A 21,905-nucleotide genomic window follows, 5' to 3' on the forward strand; every position below is an offset into this window, starting at 1 on the left:
AGGGCTTGTAATGGAAACATGAACTGACTTCTTGTCACTCTGCTAACACATGGCGTGTCTCCAGGTTCACTGTGCCCTGCCTGGTCCAGCAGACCCGGGGGGGTGCCAGCCTGTACCTGGAACGGGCAACCAGGCTGTTCCAGCCCATGCCAGCCCTCTTACTGATGCCTGGGTTCACAATGCCCCACCCCAAGGCTCCAGAGAGAGGCCCATGGTGGCTGGCGTGGGCCCACGTGGTCAGCGCCCCCACAGGAAAATAGAGGGCCACTGACAGTGCCCCTAACTCTGGAGGGGGCGGATCGGCTCTGTCCCACGTCCCCAAGACACAGCAGGGCCCTTTTTTGAAAGTGGCAACTCATCTTGTAGAACACAGTAAAACGATTCACAGATTCCACGTGATGTGTGGGATTTGCCTTAAAATAACCCAGGCCAGGGTAAGGGGAGAGCAGCAGGTGAGTGACCATGAGGCGAGAGTGGCCACACTGATAGCTCACGAAGCCAAGTGTTGAGACCACGGGAGGGCATTACAACATCCTCACGTCTCAAGTAGCTTCAACATTTTCCATAATACAACATTTGGAAGAAAAGAGGAATCGGTAACCAGTCCTCCCATTATGCCTCCCCACACTCCCAGCTGTGCCAGCAATTGGTTCCAACACCTACTGCCTTTGAGGAAGGAAAAAGAGTAAGCCACCCAGATGGGAAACACACGAGAGATGAACCATGTAATGATGACTTAAAAAAACAAAACAAAACAGCAAATCAAAGTAATCATAACTGATGATAATTTTCAAAAGTACAGCAGCCACCACTGACCCGGCACATGTTTTTCAAGCCTCATTTCTCTTAATAGAAAATCCCATGAGGTACACAGAATCCTGACTTTCTGGAGCCGTAGAGGCTGGATAAACTCCTGAAAACAGATAATCATTAAACCTTAAATCAAAAATAACTCCCGAAGTCTCTTCATACCAAACGATAGTTTGGCTCAACCGGCAAAGAATGCCTGCCTTGAGCTCTGAGCTCTTTTAAGAGCCATCTGTATGGGATCAAATGGGGAAACAGCAATAAGGAAGGTTAAGGAGCAGCTTAGGGTGTAGTCGGTTTATGCTCAGGAGGAGAGCAATGCGGAAAAGGAGGGTGTGGATGGCTACTAACTCGACGGAGGAGTGGCTGAAATGAGTGTGTTCTGCTGCGTGCTGTCCTCAACAACAAAAAGTAAGAAAGAAAAAAAATCCCAGGAGGGAAGTCAGACTGTAAAATTCTTAGGTGTAAAGCTCCGTGACCTTGGATCAGGCAGTGGCTTCTTAGCGCTGACACCAACAGCACAAGCAACCAGAGGAAAACTAACTCCATCTCAAAAAAAATGTCTGTGCTTCAAGGACCCCACTAAGAAAGTGCAAAGACAGCTCACAGAAGGGGAGAAATGTTTTGCAAATCATAGATCACGTGAGGGACTTGTATCTAGAATATGTGAACCATTCAATAATAAAAAGGTAAATAAGCCACTGAAAAAATAGATAAAGGTAATTCAAAAATGGGCAAAGGACTCGAACAGACATTCCTCCAAAGAAGACAAAAATGACCAACCAACACATGAACAGATACTCAGTCATTAGTCATGAGGAAATGTGACGCGTGGGATTTACTTCAAAATAACCCAGGCCCAAACCACAATGAGGTACCATGACACTCCCACTGAGACCCACTGCCATCGGGTCGATTCCAACTCACAGCGACCACCATAGGGTTTTCCAAGGCTGTAAATCTTTATGAAAGCAGACTGCCTGGTCTTCCTCCGGCAGAGGAGGCTGGTGGGTTTGAACCGCCAACCTTTTGGTTAGCAACTCAATGCTTTAACCATAGTGCCACCAGAATTCCTTACACAGCCACTAGGATGCATCTAATTCAAAATAAAACAGCAAGTACTGAGGAGGGAACGGAGAAACTGGAACCCTCACACACGCTGCTGGGAAGGCAAAATACAGCAGCTGGTTTGGAAAATGGTCTGGCAGTTCCTCAAACAGTTAAACAGAGTTACTGTATGACACAACAATTTAACTCCTAGGAGACAGAACCAAGAGACTCAAACACGTGTACTTAAACGTTCGTTCAACATTAGTCATAACAGCCAACAAGCAGAAACAACCCAAATGCCCAACAACTGATGAATGGATGAACCAAACGTGAAGTGTCCGCACAATGGAATATTATTCAGCCGGAGTTTGTATGACTCAGCTAACACTCGACCGTCAGAGGAACTCCAGGGAAGGTCCCCTGGAGGAAGGAACTTAAACGACTTCCTTGTGTCTGTTACAAATGACTCCTGGGGGCCGTTTCTGGGAAAGGAGGGGACCTTGGGTTTAGCAGTATGTTCTTCCTCCTCTGGCTCCTCCTGAGAGTGAAGCCCAAGCCCAGATACTTCAGCTGATGGCACAAAGGCTGCCCTTTCACTGGCAACTTGGGCACCAACAAGTGGGTGAAATCCAGGATGCTTCTGGTCTGTAAAGGCTCCACACCATGTAGGAATCCTGGCAAGACTGCAGGAGGAGGTCTCAGCAGTAATAATTACAACAATAACGATGGTGACAGCAGCCTGCTTCCCTGAACGCTCACTGCATGCAGGCACCATGCTGCCCACTTTGCAGGGATTGTGCATTCATCCTCACATCCCCCCGCACAGTGGGTACTGTTCTCAGTCCCACTGGACAGGCAAACTGAGGCTCAGAGCACATCGATGCTTTGCCCGACTCCCCAGCTGGGATGTGGCCGAGATGCGACTGGAAGCCCCAGGCCGTTCAGCTCTAGAAACAGAAGGGACCAGAAGCAGGCAGGGGCAAGACTGGCTGAACAAAGCCCACCTCTGTTCGAGAAGGGGGCTGGGATGGCTCCGCTGCGTTCTATAATTTCTATTAATAAAGGAAAAGCAAACCTTCTTCACGTTCTGACATCCCAGTGTAGGCCCTCAGCCTGGCAGGTCAGCCCAAGAGCCCGGGCACACACCACCAGGCATCAGTGCCTACCAGGCAAAGCACCCAAGGAAAACAGCACAGAGTCTGCAGTCTTCGTTCCCTGAGGTGGAGTCACAGATGGTCAGAAGTGGCAAGGGCCTGAGGGTCACGTAGTCCAGCCCCTGTCTTTTCAGAGAGAAGTGAGTTCTTCCAGAAGGGAGTAGAAACTAGCCTAGACCACAAATGCTCTTTCCACCACCCCATGGCCCACCCTGGTCCACTGTTCCCCAAAGTCCCCCAAGGGGCCACCCCCAGACAGAGCAGACCCTCTGCTTCTGTCCCCAACCCTTCTCGAGACAAACCCACATACATGGAAGGCGGACATGGCTGGATCCCAGTATGCACAGAGGGACAGCGTTTGTGAGCTCCTGAGTAGCACCAGGGCTGTGGGGTGCTGGATACACAAGAGGGCCACAGGGGACACCCGGACGAAGGAGCAGCCCCGCAGAGGAAGGACTCACAGAACGCAACGGTGTCGGGAGCCATCACCCCTTTCAGGGTGCAGCCGGGCTCTGCAGAGAGCAAACCCTCACCTGCCCTGGGAAGTTAGGTCTAGGTGAGGATGAGGATGAGCCACGCTGAGCAGTGCTTCCTCTCGACAGACCATCAATGCCGAGATGTCAGCCACTGTTGATGGTCATGAAATCAGCCATGGCCCAGGCCTAACGTCCCCCCAGAAAAACCTTCCTAGCACCACCCAGAACGCCTGCCTGTTCAGGTCTCAACCCTTCCTTGCTGGAACAGAACAGTCACAGGTAAGGGGGTCAGAAAGGGCTGGGCAGGAGTGCACCCAGGCCCAGCCTCCAGGCTGCACTACACTTGGCCTCTACCTCGAGAGAGGAAAGAGAACCCCCTTCCCAGGAGCAGCGGCCTGAGCTCCCAGACAGACCACAGGTTCCATGTGGGTGGCTGTGCACCACTCCCCAAGGTCCATCATCCCAAAAGTGGATGTCACTACAACCTTGCACCCGTATCCACTGAGCACTGCTGTGGCTCCATCGGTGGGCGGAGGTGACGCGGTATCACAGCTCAGGCCACCAGCTGGGCAGCGTGAGCCGTGACAGGGAGAACAGTGGCTCTGTGGGGGAACCCTGTTGTTCGCAGAGCTGGCGGCACCGTCTGTGAGAAAACGCTGCCCCAGTTAAAGTGGAACCTCAAAGCTGTAGCAGGGAGGGCTGGAAGGACGCTGGCCACCTCAGGAGCCTAAGACAGCAAACACCTTGTCACCCTCTCTCCCAGGCCCCACTCAGCTCCCCTGCTCCTGGCCCCAAATCTCTGCACCCAACTGGCAAGTGTGCTCATCTCCCACCAGGGGGAGACTGCAGGGCACCTAGCACCTGACAGATGTCCTGACACCACAGCACCTGTCTGGACTCCAGGTGACCAGGGTAAGGCCCAGACACCTAACAGTCTGAAGCTGGGAAGGCACCAGGCATGCTGTGTCCCTGTCAGGAGAAGACGGCTATTCAGCCGTCATGAAGTGGGATGGGAGGGATCCCGTGCCCACAGACGCACAGACAGTTGGGGCGGGGGTGGGAGGCAGTTTCAGGGGTCTCCTGTCCCGACCAGCTCAGCTACAGCTAAGAAAGGTGAGGACAAGAAAGAGTCTGCCTGGCCCAAGGACACAGTCACTCAGCCCTGTCCCTTCTGGTGGCCTCCTTGCTCCTTCCTGACACCAACACCCGTTCTGAACCTTCTGGCTTTCTCCACACACCCGCTCAGGGGAGCCCGCGGAGCTGCCCCTCCGCTGTGCAAAATTCCCGGCAACTTCCCATGCCCTGAACCCAGGCCAAAGGCACTGTGTCTGCTCAGCCCTGCCATCTCCTGCCCCAACCTGACCACAGCCCTCGGCCAGGGTCCTGGTTCCCAGGGCATATCCTCATGCCTCATCCTGTCCATGCAAGGACCTAGGCCAGCAGAGGCCTGGCACGTGGTCCCCATGACCAGCTCCACTCATACCAGGTGAGGTGGCTTTGTGATTTATGACAGGAAGTCAAAGGAAAGAAACCACCTGGGCTTTCCGGTGAGCACACAGCCCACGTGGGCAGAGTACAAGCAAGTCATGGCATCGTACCGCCAAAGCCAACCAGCAAGAGAAAGGAAAAGAGGGTGTCCTTGCAGGTGTTACTGAAGGACACACGCCCATGAGACTGCAGGCTGGCATGGGGGCAGTCCTGACCTCTGGACCTGACCGGTGAGGGCCTGCATGCACCCACCTGAGCTCCCAGAGCTACCGAGCAGAGTTGGGGAGGAAGGCAGTGGCTCTCTGTGGGGGCGACTCTACCCCCCAGGGGACACCTGGCAATGACTGGAAGACAGTCTCGGTTGTCATGACTCAGGGGAAGGGGAGAGTCATGGCTTCTAGTGAGTAGAGGTCAAAAATGTGGCTAAACACCCTACAACACACAAGACAGCTCCCACCACAAAGAAGGACCTGGCTCAAAACGCCCACTGTGTGGAGGGCATCTAGTGAGGAAACCTTAAATAAATCAGTGGCATAGCAGTTAAGGCATCTGGCTGCTCACCAGAAGGTCAGCAGATCAAACCCACTAGCTGCTCTTTAGAAGAGAGCTGAGGCAGTCTGCTTCTGTAACGATTTACAGCCTTGGAAACCTCGTGGGGCAGTGTTACTCTGTCCTGTAGGGCTGCTATGAGTCAGAACTGACTTGTTGGCAGTGAGTTTGGTTTTGTCAACAGCCATTATCATTTCTAAAGCTGAACACGCCTGGAACTCTGTGTGGCAAAGCAGGGACTGTCCATACAATGGAGGGCCCCGGTCAGCATGTTGGACCACGAGCTCACTTCCGGCCTGGCCCTCTCCTCCCACTGAGCCACAGGGGCTCTGTTCCTGGTAGGCCACGGGGTCATAAAGTCACGGCACCCGCCTAGGGGCCCAGGCGTCCTCTCCACATGGGGAAGACCCTTGGACGGCTAATGGCCCAAAATGTCACCAACTTTCCTGATGCAGAAAGAGCTATTCATGGACGCTGCCCGCCCTGCTCAGGCTCGGCCGACAATGGGTAGATTGTGCAGCTGTCCCTGCCACGGGGGAGTGGCCTCATGACCCAGGGCAGCAATGATTACGAGGCTGACCTCATGGCCACCCAAGAACAGGGTCTGTTCTTCGGGCCAGGGCTCCCAGATGCGCCAACTCTGCCTCTCGTGGCCTCTGCAGGTCCAAGTTTCATCATCAGAGGGCAGCCGCGTGTCAGAGGCAATCCCAGGACAGCGACCCTGTCCTCGGGTGACTCCATGTCACCCTGCACCCCTTCAGCTGCTGGCCAAAGCCCTACCGACACACATCTGCAAAAAACACATGCTGCAGTCCTGGCTCAGCCATTGTCCACCTGTGTGACCCTGGGCACAATAACTTCCTTGGGCATCAGTTTCCTCCTTTGAAAATGGGGGAAGTAATTCCATTTCCCAAAGGGCTGGCATGAAGACAAAATGGCATGAGACAGGAGTAGTGCCTGACGCAGAGCAGAGCACAGGGAACGTGCTAGGCGGACAGTGACTGCTCCCTGCCCTGCACTGCCTCCTCTCGCAACAACCTGCACCTTCTAGGGGTCCACAGTTCTCACTGTAACCCCCTTCCTAGGAGGCCAGGCACCTCCCAAGCTGTGCCCCTAAACCCTCAGCAGCTCATTTGGATTTTATGGGATGATTTAAAGTTGAACCGCTTAGAGGCTATCTCCCTCATCGGATCAGAAGGCCAGGAACAGCAATAACTTGTATCTTTACTTCCTCCCCATCTGGAGAGCACCCAGCACGGAGCAGTGTTAGCGACTGCGCAGAAATGTCCGAGGTTCACATGGTTCCATTCAATGCAGCTATGAAGTCATTGCCGACCCCAAGGGCGGGGGCTGGGAGGTGCTCCCCCGTGCTCAGGGCCATGGCCTTTTGAGCTTGGCACAGCTCAAGGCCATTGTTCCACTTGGCTGCCCAGCACGTCCCCTGTGCCATTGGCAGAGCAATCAAGGCCGTGGTGGGTGAGCTGGCGAGACATGGACCCAGGCCTGGTACCCAAGCCCCTCTCACTGCCACCCAGCCCTGCCCTACACACAGAAAGTGGGCAACATCTCCTCGTCCCTCTGACACCACACTCCTCCCATCTGGGGACACTGCTACCATCACTGGGTCACTGACTCCAACCACAACTACAAACTCTCCGCTGTGCTGGGGCCGGCTACACGGGTAAGGCTGGTTGGGTTCTAGTGCTGTCACCGTAACCACGAAATGTAGCGCCATGGAAGCTGAGTGCCAGCCATTGCTGAGCACTGTGCTCATGTTACCATGCCAAAGCACCCGGACGCTAACAGTCCTGGCGAGAATGCCTACGTGTGCATGCGCACATAGGCACAGCAGCACACACTCGGTGCCAGGCACTGTCCTTAGCCCATCACGTGAACCAATTCACCGAATCCTCACAACAACCCGATGAGACAGCTCTTGTTGACTGTCGTAGAGTCGGCTCCGACTCATGGCAACCTCTACAAGAGAATGAAATGTTGCCTGACCCTGCACCATCTTCATAACTGCTGGTCCGCTTGAGTCCACCGTTTGACCCACTGTGCATTCTGAGTGTCTTCTAGGCTGGGGCTCACCGTCGTGCACAATGTTGGACAACACTCCCTGTGGGGGCTCACCCTCCTGCACCATGTTGGACAACACTCTGTGGTGTGGGGCTCACCCTCCTGCACCTTGTTGGACAACGCTCTGTGGTGTAAAGGCTCATCTTCCTGCACCGTGTTGGACAACGCTCTGTGGTGTGAAGGCTCATCTTCCTGCACCGTGTTGGACAACACTCTGTGGTGTGGGGCTCACCCTCCTGCACCGTGTTGGACAACACTCTGTTGTCATCCATAAGGTTCTCACTGGCTCATTTTCTGAAGTAGTTTCCCAGGCCCTTCTTCCTGCTCTTAGCCTGGAAGCTCTGCTGAAGCCTGTCCATCCTGGGTGGCCCTGCTGGTATTTGAAACATCAGTGACAAAGCTTCTAGCACTGAGGCAACACACAGGCCACGAGAGCACACCAAGCTGACAGAAGGGTGGTGAATGAGGCAGCTTAACCATCTTTTTTAAGAACGGAAGGGAGCTGAGGGGCTACCAAGTTTTGTTCCCCTCCATCAGGAGGATGCTCCCATTTTCCTGGCCCCCTACAGTCAGTTATGATCATGAGGCTCAGAGTGGCCAGCGAAATTTAAGAGTCCATGACATGTGTGACTTTGGGGCAGAAACCAAGAGCCACGCGTGCACTGCCACACCCTCTCTCCTCTGCACGACGTCCTGCCAGTGTTGCTCTGTCATTCTGGGACCCGGACGCAGCACAGCACAGCAGCAGGCAACCCTCCACGGAGGTGCGGCACAGACTTGAGCGACCCTGGGCTGGGCAAGGCCACTGGGCTCTGAGAGCTGTTTGTTACCGGGTGTAGCCCAGCCCGGCCTCATCAATGGAAGCAGGGAGGGCCCTGAAGCTATCTGGCCCAGCCTCCTCAGGAGGAAACTGGTGCCTGCAGTTACAGCCAGCAAGAGGCGGTCACACCCACCTTGCCTCGTGAGTCTGATCCCAGAGCATGCCTGCTCCTTGTCCGCTGGCCGGGCCCCAGCCCCTAGTCACTTCTCCCCTGTCCTCCACCAGGGACATCACACCTGGTGCCAAGTGCAGATGCAGATCTGCGGGCTCCACACGTCAGCACACTGACTTCTTCACTTTTGCTCATAGGACGATTAAACAACCAGTGACCATCTGTTGACTCCACGTCATGATGACCCCATGTGCTCCGTAGGGTTTTCAGTGGCTGATCTTTCAAAATTCGACGTCCAGGCCTTTCTTCTGAGGGCCCTCTGGGTGCACTCGAATGTCCAACCTTTCAGTTAGCAGCTGAGTGTTAACTGTGCCACCCAAGGGATCCGAGGAACAATTACTGCTCCATTTCATAGATAAGGAAACTGAGGCACAGGTAAATTGAGAGACCAGCAGGCCGTGGTGGGGAGCTGTGATCCCAGGCAACATGGCTGCAACATTAGTGCTCTGAGCCACTCTGCCACAGAGGGTCCAGGAGTCCACACAGCCAATCTGTGGGCTCTAGACATTTCCACATGAAGTATGCAGCGGTGAGGAGGAGGCTCACCCAATGCTTTCAGGGATGGGGTATGAGGGCCTGGGCTAGGAGCTGGGACATCAGCTGGACATCAGGAAAGATATCCTTCCAGAAGGGGGCCCTGAGCAAGGAGGCGAAGACCGCCTGGGTGGTGGGGACTGAGTTCCAGGCAGGGGAAGGCAGTGCAAAGACACTGAGGTGGATGAGGGCCGAGAGCAGAGCAGCTGCTGCTGGAAGGCCAGTGTGGCAAAGTGGGTGGGTGGGGCAAGACGAGGTGCGTGTATGGGGAATCTGGTCTTTAGTGTAACCGCAGTGAGAAGGCCTGGGATGGTTCTGAGCCAGCTTGTCCTGGGATCAGATCTGTGTGTGTCCCTGCTTGTCACTCCGGGGGGCCTTCCCTCCCGGGCAGGGAATGTTCACTGGGGAACCCTTCACCTGGACAGCTCAGCAAATGGTGTGCTGGGGGGTGAGGGGAGACACATTGTGGGGTGTGTTCAGACAATGCGGGGCTTGAGGACCATCTGTGGGACAATTAATGCCCTCCCAGCTCATCAAGCTGGGATGGGGCACTAACTTACACTCAAAGCCCCTTCTTCTAAGCCCAGCTGGGGAAAAACTAGGACAGTCCACCTGACCATTTCACCGGTCTCCTGGAAGTAACCACGGCAGCCCTTTGGGGCAATCCTAGAGCTGGGAGGGGTGGCAGAGGGGGAGGACCACACCTGGGCCACACTGGCTAGGTGGCTCTGGGCATCAAAGCGAGAAGGTCCTAGTGCCCTGAGGTGTCTGAGAGGCCCAGACAGCCTCCCTTGAGCACCAGGGCAGGGATCCCCTCATGCCCAGCCCCTGCTACCTCAGCACCACTAGCCATGTGGGGAGGCCCCAAGACCTTTGCCTGGTCTGAGTACTGATAAAGAAGTCGAGGGCACAGCCATAGTGGCACCAGGCTGCTGGCTCCACACGGACCTTGGAGCAGAAAAACAACTGAATCATCCCGAGGATTCTCCAAGCCAAGGCATCTGGAGGCCAGTCAAAAAACACCTTGGGGGTGGGGGTGGTTTCTATGGCAACCAGCCTTCACCAGCTACAATAGGCCAGGGACTGCACCCTCCAGCCCGTCCACAAGGACATCTGGGAAGGGCACAACCGCGCAGTTCTGAGAATTCCTGTCCATCCCTAGGGCCTGAAAGTTACCAGAAGCAAGCTGTGCAGAGAATCCCATGGGTGGAATGTTCTAGAACTGTCAGGAATATCTTAGAAAATCATCTTTCTTGATTCACATGCCACCAAACCACCTCCCTGGGGACCAGAATACTGCCTTTGGAGAAGGTCCTGCCAGCAGAGCCCCTTTTGTGGCAAACCACCTCTGATCTGCTGAACTGATGTAGGACAAACCCGGGAAAGCCCTAGGCTCTGCTTCCCACCCTCTGATGGACTGGCCTCGGGCTGTGTGCCCCCACCCCCCAATCCCAGCCTATGCCGCCTTGTGAATCTCTTAAGAATAAATATTAAAACAAGATGGTGCAAACAGCAGGCTGCTGGCCTAAGATCAAGGTCACAGGTCAGCCTCCCCAGTCAGCCTTCCTCAGTCTACCCAGAGTAGACCTGGGTGGGAATCTCTCTTATGGTCGAGTGACAGGATCCAACCAGTGGCACCAGGTGGCCGGAGGGAGGCCTGTGCAGCATGACAGAGCTCTTCCCTGCCCCATCGCCCCCCTCTCTCCTCTCATCACCCCCCTTTCCTCCCTATCACCCCCCTCTTTTCCCCCATCACCTCCTCTCCTCCATCACCTCCTTCTCCCATCGCCCCCCTCTTCCCTCGTATCACCCCCATCACTCCCTTCCTTCCCCCATCACCCCCTCTCCCCCATCACCCCATCTTCCCTCACATCACCATCACCCCCTTTCTTCCCCCATCACCCCCTTCCTTCCCCCATCACCCCGTCTTCTCTCACATCACCATCACCCCCTTTCTTCCCCCATCACCCCCTCTCCCCCTCTCTCCCCTCCCATTACCACTCTCTTCCCACCACCTCCCTCTCTTCCCAGCTCCATCACTCCCACCTCTTCTCACCCCATCACCCTTTCTCTTTCCTGCCCACCCCCCCTTCCCTGCCCTACCACACTCCCCTCTTCCCTGGCCCTTCACCTCCCTCGTCCCCACCCCATCACCCCACCTCTTCCCACCCCATCAGCCCCCTTCTGTTTCCCACCCCATCACCCCCTCTTCCCTCATCACCTCGGTCTCTTCCCCATCACCCCACTCTCCTCCTCGCCCCATCACCCCTTCTCTGCCCCTCCCCTGACCCCATCTCATCCTGCTCCTCACTCCCAAGCCTGGCCCTTCCCTGGGCCGGCCATCTCCGCGGCACTCCTCTCTTCCCGGGGCCTCCAGTAAGCACAGTCCGACTCCGTCACCTTTTTCCCCAAAGGATTGTTCTCCTCACCAGGAAGGAAATGTCCTGGCTTATCAGACATCCGGCTTTAGGCCTCAACACTGACTGCAGTAAAAATTTACCTCAAACACAGAGGCTGGAGGGTTACGCTGAGGTCACCTCGGCCATCCCCCACCTGCCCCTGGTGGGGGCTTTGGGTGTGTGTGCCCTGGGCTGGGACAGACTCCAGGGGTCCATCTAGAAGGGTGTAAGGCTGAACTCCTGCAGCCCCACGTCCCATGCCTCACCTGGCACGGTCGCTCACTCCAAGAAGAGGGACGCAGGGGACCCAGCTCTCCTCTATGGCTCGGCACCTTTCTGCCCGGGGCTGGGGCTGTGTGTGGCGGCTCTGTACCAGCAGGAACATGATAATACACAGCTCCCACATATCAGCACTTGCTGGGGTACACACTGGGTCAAACACTTTGTATGGACAGTGCTGTCCACCCCACGGACGGCCAGAAGAACAGATAAATCTCTCTTGGATGAAGTACTACCGGAATGCTCCTGGAAACAGGAACGATAAAGCTTCATCACACGTACTTTGGACGCGTTACCAGGTGGGAGCAGCCCCTGGAGAAGGACATCATGCTCAGTAAAGTAGAGGGTCAGCCAGAAAGAGGAAGACCCTGCACAAGATGGACTGACACAGTGCTGCAACAATGGGCTGAAACACAGCAAGGATGTGGGGATGGCGCTGGACCGCGCAGCATTTCATTCTGTTGGACACGAGTCTGCTGGACTCTCTATGATTAGGTCAGAACCAGCTCAACGGCCCCTCACCACACGCACTGGGTCACCTTCTGCTCCCACCAGCTGTATGAGGTTTCCTTATTATTAGAGCCAACCCACAGATAAGAACACCAAGGGCCCACGGAGTCAGAGAGGAGACTCAACCCACCTTTCCCGTGGCCTCCAGCCCTTGAAAACTGCCCAGCAACTGGCAGCTACTTTAGACCACAGACAAGGCAGAGGCCCTGGAGGGCACCATACGGGGGGCTGTGCTACAGGAGCAGGCAAGCCAGGAGCAGGCCACCAGCGCCTCCAGGCCACACCCACAGGAGGTAAGAACTTGGGGGAGGAAGGAGTGCACCAGGAGGCAGGGGAGAAGCAAGGGGGCGGAGGGCCGCTGAGTCACCAACTCTGAGCACCGTTAGCAGGACTTAGCAGGACGGCTGCCATGTGCGCCTCCCGTGTCCTGACAGGAGACACAGGGCGCCAAACCTCCAGTTAACTATCGCACCCTGAAAGTGCTGGCTCCAGCCTCTCCACCCCCACGGAGGCCTTGGGAATTTCCCAGGTCTCAGCCCATTTTCACTGATAATAGGACTTTGTTTTTCATGACCCCGAGGCACTTTCCAGAGGAATGAGTCACGTTCTTGAACACAGTGGAGGAGACAGGGCGAGGCAACAAGGGCAAGGCAACAGCGGCCAGAGCAGCAGCCACCCAGGGCGACTCGCTGGGTCAGGACCTGGGGGGCTGGCGGGAGGTAGGACTGGAAGAAGAGGACAGCTGAGGGGGCGCGGAGGGGCATCCGCTCAGAGAGGCACTTGACGCCATCTTAGAGACAGGCACACAGGGTCCAGCAATGTTTTCACTGAGGTGACACTACAGGGCTGGGGGGAGCGTGGCTACCCTAGCTCCAAAGCCCTCAGGTCCCCCCTTTCTCCCTGTGACGCCTCAGCCACTGGGGACCATGTCCGTGCTGAGGGTTCGGAAGCCACAGGAGCACTGGGTAAATTATGTCCCACAGGTGGGGGTGGGGTCAAGGTGCCAACCATGCCCAAGTTCAACCTCCATTTCACACCCAAGGAGATGAGGTCCCCCAGGAAGTACCTGCTTGCCAGCTCCTGTCTTGTCAGGGACAGAGCCACTTCGATGACCGTGCCACAAGACAGGAGCCGACATACTCCCAGAGCCACCTGTGAGCCTTCCCCGCCTCGTGTGCACCCAGCCCCAGCTCACCTGGAACCGGTGCACCAGCTCCAGGGACTGGCTGTCGTTCTGGTCAGCTTCGAGGATGACATCAGTCAGCTTGTGGATGATGACATCCAGGGGGCCCTGATCCTCGATCGGCCGGCTGAGGTTCAGCTGCAGGTGGCAGGGCACAGACAAAAGGGACAGCATCAGCAGTGAAGCCCACTACTCCTACCCTCTATACCCCATAAGCAGCCCCACAACCCTCCAGACAGTCATGGCAGATGCAGATTGGACAAACAGACAAACCCTCTAAGACCAACCACATCACGTGTGTCCCCTAACTCCTCGTCATAGGCCTCGTATTCATAATTCTGCTCCCCCACATCCTAGGCCCCACAGGATGCCAAAGATACAGATGGAATCAACGAGATAGGAGTGTTACCTGCGGAAGCGTTTATAGAGAGAGCATTCCTGCAATGCATCCCATCTGCCCAACACCCTACAGCTTTCAGTGAGGCAAAGTAATACACTAAAATCACACAGCCTGCTTGAACTCAGAGCTGCCCAATTCCAAAGTCGGTACTCAATCTACAAAACCACATAAAGTCTCAGACAAGCTACGATCTCCCCAGTCTCAGAGCTAATGCTGGATGACACCAGCAGCTTAGCTTGCACATCACGTGGAAATCTGGGCTTGTCCCGGGCTCCCAGGCTCCCTATGTCTGCTTGACTTGCCCCTATGGAGGAGATGTGTTTATTTAGTTTTTCAAGAGCATGGGGTTAGGAAGGTCGGGCCTGGGACCAGCACCACCCAACCCAAAGATGGGAGCAACTGCCGGCAACCGGAGCAGCCCGACACCGCGCTTCCCAACAGCTCACCACACCTGGCCCAGCAGGTGCCTGGCTGACCCCCCAGATGGCCTCAGCAGGCGTCAGAGCAGGCCACAAGCCCCACCCCCAAGTGGGGCTCCTGCCAGGATTCGTGGCTGACTTTCTCAAAGTCATCAGTAAAGAAACCACAGAGACAGCCCCCAGTAGCCATTCTTAGTGGGTACCACACGAAAAAGCTCACTCAAGTTTATCTCATTTTCTAACCACATACAACAAAGGAAAGCAGAGAACAGAGACTTTAAAAGCCTGCCTAAGATCTAACTGAAAGAAACATGACGTAGTCTGCTTCTGGAAAGATTTACAGCCTTCGAAACCCTACAGGGCAGTTCTACCCTGTCCTACAGGGTCACAGTGAGTCGAAATCAAGTGCACGGCCATGGGTTAGGTTTTTGGTTTTGAGATCTCTCGGTGTTAAAACAGTGAGCTACTCTGCAGCCCCAGACCTGAAGCTTGTCCTTCTGTCTTGCACCCTCTTCCAACCTCCTCCCCGCTGTGCTGGTGCCTGCTCTGTCCCTGAGGTCATCCCCCAGAGCCAGGGGCCCTTGTCCGTTGCCTTCAGGCCAAGTCTGGCTGACTGGAGGTTATCAGCTGACAGAGAGAGAAGAGGAGAGAAGACCGGGCACTGCTCACAGCCTTCCTCACAGCCCCACCCGCTCCGTTCCTGGCAGCAGCCAAAGCCCATCAGGTGGGGCAGACTCTCAGGGCTACCAGCAGCACTCCTCTGTCCCCTTGTCCCCTCAGGCCTGGGGGTACAGCTCACCATCTTGCTAGTGCCAGGGGTCCTGTCTTGTCAGTTCCCTTGTCCCCGGCCCACTTGTAACCGTCCTTTAGTAAACTCTCTTCCACTTACACCTTTGGGATGTGCCAGCTCTTTTCTTCCCTGAGGGCTGCTGGTAGCTCCCTTTTCAGCGCCTGCCAGGAAAGATGTCAGGGACTCCTTCTACGTAATAAAAATCCCCTGCATCTCACAGTAAGAACACAATAAAGAATATGCCTCATGTCCCACAGTGACCGGCCTGAGCACAGGACAAAACACAGGGCTGTAGGCGATGTTTCTACACGTATGTCTGTATGTGCTGTAAGAATGTCCAAGCACACAGTAGACCTGACAAGGAGCAAGGCTGTAGTGGCTTCCTGGCCACGGCCAGCTACCCTGAGGCAGCACGTTGTTGGACCTATGAGCCCGGGACCAAGGTCACATGGGACATCAAGCTCAACTAGCATGACATGTTACACAAAAACACAGTTCTGCACCCTGCTTTGACAAGTGGCGAATGGGGTCTTCCAAGCAGCCATCTAGACGCAACGATGGGTCTCTTCTCCTCCAAAATAAAGAAGAATGAAGAAAAGAAAAGGCACATGGAAACCATTAATCCAAGGGACTAGCAGACCCTGTAATCCTCAGCCTATATGACCTTAAGACCAGAGGACCTAGATGGTGCCTGGCTGCCACTGTCAACCACTATGAGGGGCATCAGTGCAGGGGGTCCTGGACGGAGTAGGTGAACAATGTGGAACAAAACTCAAAATTTAAAAAAAAAGACCAGTTTTACTGCTCTGATGGAGCCTAGTGAGACCTCCAAGACTTATGGCCCCTAGTTACCCTCACGGTCTGGAACTGAGCTCACTCTTGTCACTTCCAGCTAAACAACGGACAGGCATATGGGGTGAACATTTATGTCGGACAGATATACACCTCGGAGCGATCAATCATGGGAGAACAAAAGGGCAGTGTCTGCACAAGGAGACAGCTTGGGGATGGGGGGCAGTGCATGGGAGGGAAGGACACGGGGACGAGGTGGCATCTAGGAGGAAGTGGGACGAAAGCTGTTACACTGTGGGGAAATGCAATCAATGTCATGCAACAGAGTGCATACGACGTGTTGCACGGAAAATGAGTTTCTCTGTAGACTTCCACCTAAATCACATAAAAATGACAAAAAGGGGAGGTATGTGTGAAAGCTGATGGTCTCTTCCAAGCTTAGGAACCTGGAGGGGAAGGGGCATGGCCCAAGCAGCTTTTGGGAAGTAGGCACCTGCTCATCCTTGCAGGCGCCCCAGGGGCTACTGACTTTCTCACCTTCATTGACCAGGACGCCAGAATCCCAAGTATCAGAGCAGCCCAGCTGGGCCCAGACTGTGGTTGCCCAACACCCAGGGCTCCCCCCTTGGCCAAGCCACCATCAACCTGAGCCTGGGCACAGCCTAGTCCATCACCCACTGGGCACAGTTTCCCATTCCATAAAAACTGTATGGTGCAGGACCTTTCTCTTTTACTGTGGATTCTACTTTATAATCCTACCAAATGGCTTTCTGGAAAACACAGAATCTGAAGAAGGTAGAGAAGTTGGTGGAAAGTAGTAACTTGGGCAAGGACGGCCAACCCTTCCAAGGGGCCATGGACACAACCCATTTCACCTGTAACCTATGGCTTTAATGTGATGGGACTATCTTGGTGCTGCTATAATAGAAACACCACAAGTAGATGGCTGTAACAAACAGTTTACTCTCTCATAGTTTAGGAAGCTAGAAGTCCAAATTCAGAGTGCTGGCTCTAGGGGCTGGGTGAAGGATCCTGAACTTTGGCCTTCAGCTCTGCCTCTTATTCCAGGCCAACTGGAGCCAGATGCGTGTCCTAACTCAGACAGATGCTGGCTGCTAAGGCTGAGAAACCCAGGATCAGCAGATAAAATGGCACAATCTCAAGATCATCAGTCAACACAGCAGACCACTGGTTCAAATCCAGGCAGTGGACTCGGCCAAATGCGGAGCCAAATGTGCCAAAAAGCTAGAGACCTTTCCCACAACTCTTCCACACATACTGGAAGTTGCCACACTCCAAAGGCAACTCCCTTTCCACTGATTAACATCTCATAGCAGATTCCACCATGGAGGTGATTACAATCTCATCATGGGGAATAACTACATCCAGTTGCCAAGCCACTTAGCACCACGCCCAGCCAAGCTGACACAACCTTAACTGCCAGTGTCTGTAAACAAGAGGCCAGGCATAGCCCAGAGAGCGAGGTCAAGCAGAGGTGCGAGGCAACGTGCCCCAGGGCTGTCAGGGTGCGTCCCCACCTGCACACAGGTCCAAAGAGAAGCCTCCAGCTCTGCTGTGTGGCACACACAGGTCCAAAGAGAAGCCTCCAGCTCTGCTGTGTGGCACGGGGTGGGGGACAGACACCAGTCCGAGTGAGCTTCCACAGTAGAATGTAGGGAGTAGGGTGGGTAGAGGAGGTCTCGGGGCTCTGTCCTCAGCTGACACTGGCCACGGACCTGACGACTGTGGCTGTGTGGACAATAAGCTCCCCGTGTTCCTGGTCCCTCTGCTGAAGGCAAACAGCTGAGCTCTGGAAGCTGGCCACCTTCCCTTGTATATTTCCCAAGCATGTTTATGCCAGTAAAACCTCTCATGAGAACAGCCACTAGGGATACACATCGGCCTGGTCTGGTCTTCAGTGCAACCAGGTCTCCCCGCAGCACTTGCTGCAACCTAAGTGGAGCTGTCAGCACCATGAAAGGCAGTCAGCACCCACTTCTCCTCACTAAGTGGCCAGACACTGCCAAGATCACCCCGAAACTGCTCGATGCCTCAGTTTCCCCATCTGTAACACGAGGATGTTTTTAACTGCTGGAACTGACTTGGCAGTGACTGGACTGGCCTGTGGTGCCAACAAGAGACTTCATTCATGGATGTGTGGCGTGTGGTAGGTATTTAAAAGGACAATTTGTTGCTTGATTTAACAAGGGTTTGAAACTGGTCCAAAATGGTTCAGCCATGGTTGATGCAGCAAAATCGGAACTGACTTGAACTTACAAAATGTGGGTGTGGGGGGGTTGGGCAATCTGCTTCCATAGTGATACCACCTCGGAAACCCAAGGAGTCAAAATTGACTCGATGACAGTGCGTTTGGTTTGGTTCGGGGGAATAATAACAAGAACGGGGAAAAATTACGGGTCGAAGCCCTAGAAAGGGAAACTTGGAAGAGGCGGTGAGCCCCTTCCAGACCCTGATGCGGGAGACTGGGTTACTCCCAGGACTGTGGAGAGTGACACACATTCAAAGATGTGCTGTTGGCCACTGCCAGCGCCATCTTTGATTGGGGTACCGTTGTTCCCAACTCTACCAGTCAAGAGATCTGGCTGCCATGCACGGTGTGTGCTGCCCTTGTTGTCTAGAGGCAGGTTAAGTTTCTAGCAGGACGTCCACCTGTTATTTTTCCCATTCCAGTTATTGTTCAGTACACATGCATTTTACAAATTCATGTCCACTCCAGTTTTGCTTCGTTCGCCATGACTGAACCAGGAAAACCCGTTAAAAGCCCTGAATTTAACAGCCTTGTCCTGGGCACCTATTGTGTGCCAGGCACAGCAGAGGGCAGAGGAGTGGACAGATAGCACCTGCCCTGTCCTCTCAGAACTCCCCATCAGTCTGATGGTCCCTGGGCTCATGTTAGAGGCGGCACCTGAGACTGAGCCCCAAGGGCAACTGCAGATCCCATCCGTGAGACAGTACTTCTCTGTCTATCCCCATAACGTCCCCCCTCCACGTCCCCTCATCCAGTGTGACCTCTTACTTTCCCAGTCCTAGCTCAAAAGTTCACTCCTTTCTCAAGACTTCTCAGCTCACCCCAGGCAAACAGGATGTATCAAGGACCCAGAACCCTTTGTACCCCCTCCAGGTTTCCCCCTAACTTTCCATTATAAAGCTATTTCTTAATTCCCTGTCTCCTCAACAGGACTGTGAGGTCCCCAAAGATGAGGTCCCCTGACTTCCCCACACGCTGCCCTGACATGACCAAGGTCGTCAGGCGTGGCTGAGTTGGCTCTGACTCTTGGCTGCCCCACGCACAACAGAACAAACAAAAGCTAGAGGCCTGGCGTCCCCAGGACCTAGAACTTGAGGTAAGTACTAGATATATATCTTCCAGGTATAACTGGATGCTTTAAAGCAAACAGTAACAAAGCAGACCAATGGAAAGGGGGTTTGAGGAAGTGGGTGACTTTCCCAATAAAACAGAAACAGCATTCTGGCTGAGTGGTGAAGAGGGAAGACCTGGGCTTTGTTCTGGATTGAACGATGTCCCCCAAAATGTTAAGATGAACCCCTACAGCTGCAAATGTGGCCTTGTTTGGAGACAGGAATGTTGAAGACGTTGTCCGTTATCATGCAGTCATGCTGGAGTAGGGTATGCCCTGATCCTGGAAGATGGGTATCCTTATACAAGAGAAAAAAGGCGCTGAGACACAGAGGAAGGATGCCCAGGGAAGCTCCAGCTACAAGCTGAGAAACACTGGAGCTACGAGAAGCTGGGAGAGACCAGACGGGATCCTTCCTAAAGACTGCCCGGGGGGCATGGCCTGGCTGAGACTTGGATTTGGATTCCCAGCCTCCACAACCGTGGGGCGACACATTCCTGTCCTTATAAGCCACCCTGTTTGTGGTATTTTATTATGGCAGCCCGAGGACACTAACACAGACCTCCAGGGATGGCTGGGAAGGAAGGTGTAATCCAGGTTGAGGAGACAGCCACAGAGAGCAGCCCTCTGCATTCAACAGTCTCCTTGTGTCTCTGACCTCCACACACCTCGGGTACCCCAGACAACAGTCTCTGACTGGCACCTTGGAAGAGGGGACCCCTGGCCTCAGCATCCAACAAAACGGCTTCCTTCATTCTCTGGGGCAGGGCACACGCAGAACTACATTTTCCAGCCTCCTCTGCAGTTGGGTGGTCATGTGATCGAGTTCTGGCCAATCAGTGTTTGTGTTGCATGTTCAGGGATCTGGCCTATAAAAACCTCCCCTGAGATCTCTCAAGCTTCACCTGCAGGTTGCAAGCAAAGAATCCTGTGGGAGACTTCCAGGCCCTGGGGTGAGATGCACCCCTAGGTGGCATACACACCAACTAATCAATTTTTACTGTGTTAAGCCACTAAGATTTTGACCTAATACAGCCAGAAAGGAGCTCTGGTGGCACAGTGCCTAAGGCATTTGACTGCTAACCAGAAGGTTGGTGGTTCAAACCCACCAGCCGCTCCACAAAAGGAAGATGGGCCAATCTACTTCCATAAAGATTGAACGCCTTGGAAACCCAATGGGGGTCGGTATGAGTGGGAACCAACTTGATGGCAGTGGGTGCAGTACAGCCAGACAGGGGGAGAGCACATTTGGGAAGTTGGGGAAGGAGGAGGAGGTCACTGAGGTGAAGGTGGGCATCTAGTGCCACCAGGACAGACCAGGCTACACCTCCAGTTATCCTCTCTCCCCCAACTTCCCCACACGCTGCCCTGACGTGATCAAGGTTGTCAGGTGTGTCTGAGTTGGCTCTGACTCTTGGCTACCCCACGACAACAGAACGAACGCTGCTCAGGCCTGCCAGGGCCCAGGATCTGCTGCAGATCAGACCGCTGTGACTCAGGATTTTCAAGGTTGATTTTCAGAAACACATCACCAGGTCTTTCTCCCGGATCCATCTTAAGACTGGAGGCGCCCCTGAAACGTATTCAGCGTCACAGCAACACACAGGCCCCCACTGACAGACGGGCTGTGCATGAGGTGCACGGGCCGGGGACGGAAGCCAGGGTTCCGGCACAGAAGGCGAGAATGCCATCACTGATCGACCGATGCTCTCACAGGATCAATAACTCCCTAGATTCAAGAGAGACCTAAAACCGTCCCTGGGGCTCACCAGGGAGGCTGGGGACTTGGGAGAACTGGTTTCCCACCCCCTGTATCCCCACTGAGAGCTGCTCCACCCTCTGGCATTAGATGATCGTGGAGGCCCAGGGCCACTCAAAAAAATCTATGACTCTCTGACCAGCCCCAAAAGGCTGCAGCTGACTTCTCAGCTGAAAAAGCTGTAACTGAAGCCAGGTGGGGGTCAGATAGGTGTAAGGATAGGTCTGTGGTCATCTTAGAACCTCAGTCTCCTCATTTTAAAGCAAGAAGCCTGTTACCCCAGCACTCACAGGCAGCTCTCGCAGACCCACTCTGCGCTGGGCTCTGCTCTGAGCGTTGTACACACAGTCACTCATCCAATTCTTACAACAACCTGTGAGGAGGGTGCCCAGGTGTGGCGCGGAGAGGTTAAATAACACCTGTGGTCTCTACTCTTAGCAGAGCCCAGCCAGCGAGAAGAGTGCACTCAATAAATGCCAGCTATTATTTTTTCTACTCTTACTATTTTACATTACTACTGACCAATGGAAATTCCCTTGACGTTGTAGCAGTACAAGTCCACTGACTGGTCAAGAAAAGGGCAGAAATGGATTTGGTAAAACCCAGGAGCTCTTGTTAAGGAGCTCTGGTGGTGTAGTGGTTAAAGCATTTGGCTGTTAACCAAGAAGTCAGTGGTTCGAACCCACCAACTGCTCCATGGAAGAAAGAAGGGGACAGTCTGCTTCTATAAAGATTTACAGCCTTGGAAACCCAATGCGGGTCACTGTGAGTCAGAATCAACTCAATGCCAGTGAGTGTGGTTTGGTTTGAGAACTCCTGTACTGACTGACTGACACTAGACTCTTCAAAGTGTCTCTTGTGGCAT

At 54.3% G+C, this 21,905-nt stretch overlaps 1 protein-coding gene across 1 annotated transcript in view; it reads right to left on the reverse strand.

The window, feature by feature from the left end:
* Positions 1-21,905, reverse strand: part of ITPK1 (inositol-tetrakisphosphate 1-kinase) — a 182,187-nt gene that overhangs the window by 52,915 nt on the left and 107,367 nt on the right. The window contains exon 3 of the mRNA XM_007944503.2: positions 13,513-13,638. Coding sequence (XP_007942694.1) covers positions 13,513-13,638 — 126 coding nt within the window. The remainder of the gene's footprint in view (positions 1-13,512; positions 13,639-21,905) is intronic.

This window comes from Orycteropus afer, unplaced genomic scaffold (assembly GCF_000298275.1).
Source record: "Orycteropus afer afer isolate SDZICR_OR568_19922 unplaced genomic scaffold, OryAfe1.0 scaffold00127, whole genome shotgun sequence".
NCBI classification, from domain to species: Eukaryota; Metazoa; Chordata; class Mammalia; order Tubulidentata; family Orycteropodidae; genus Orycteropus; species Orycteropus afer.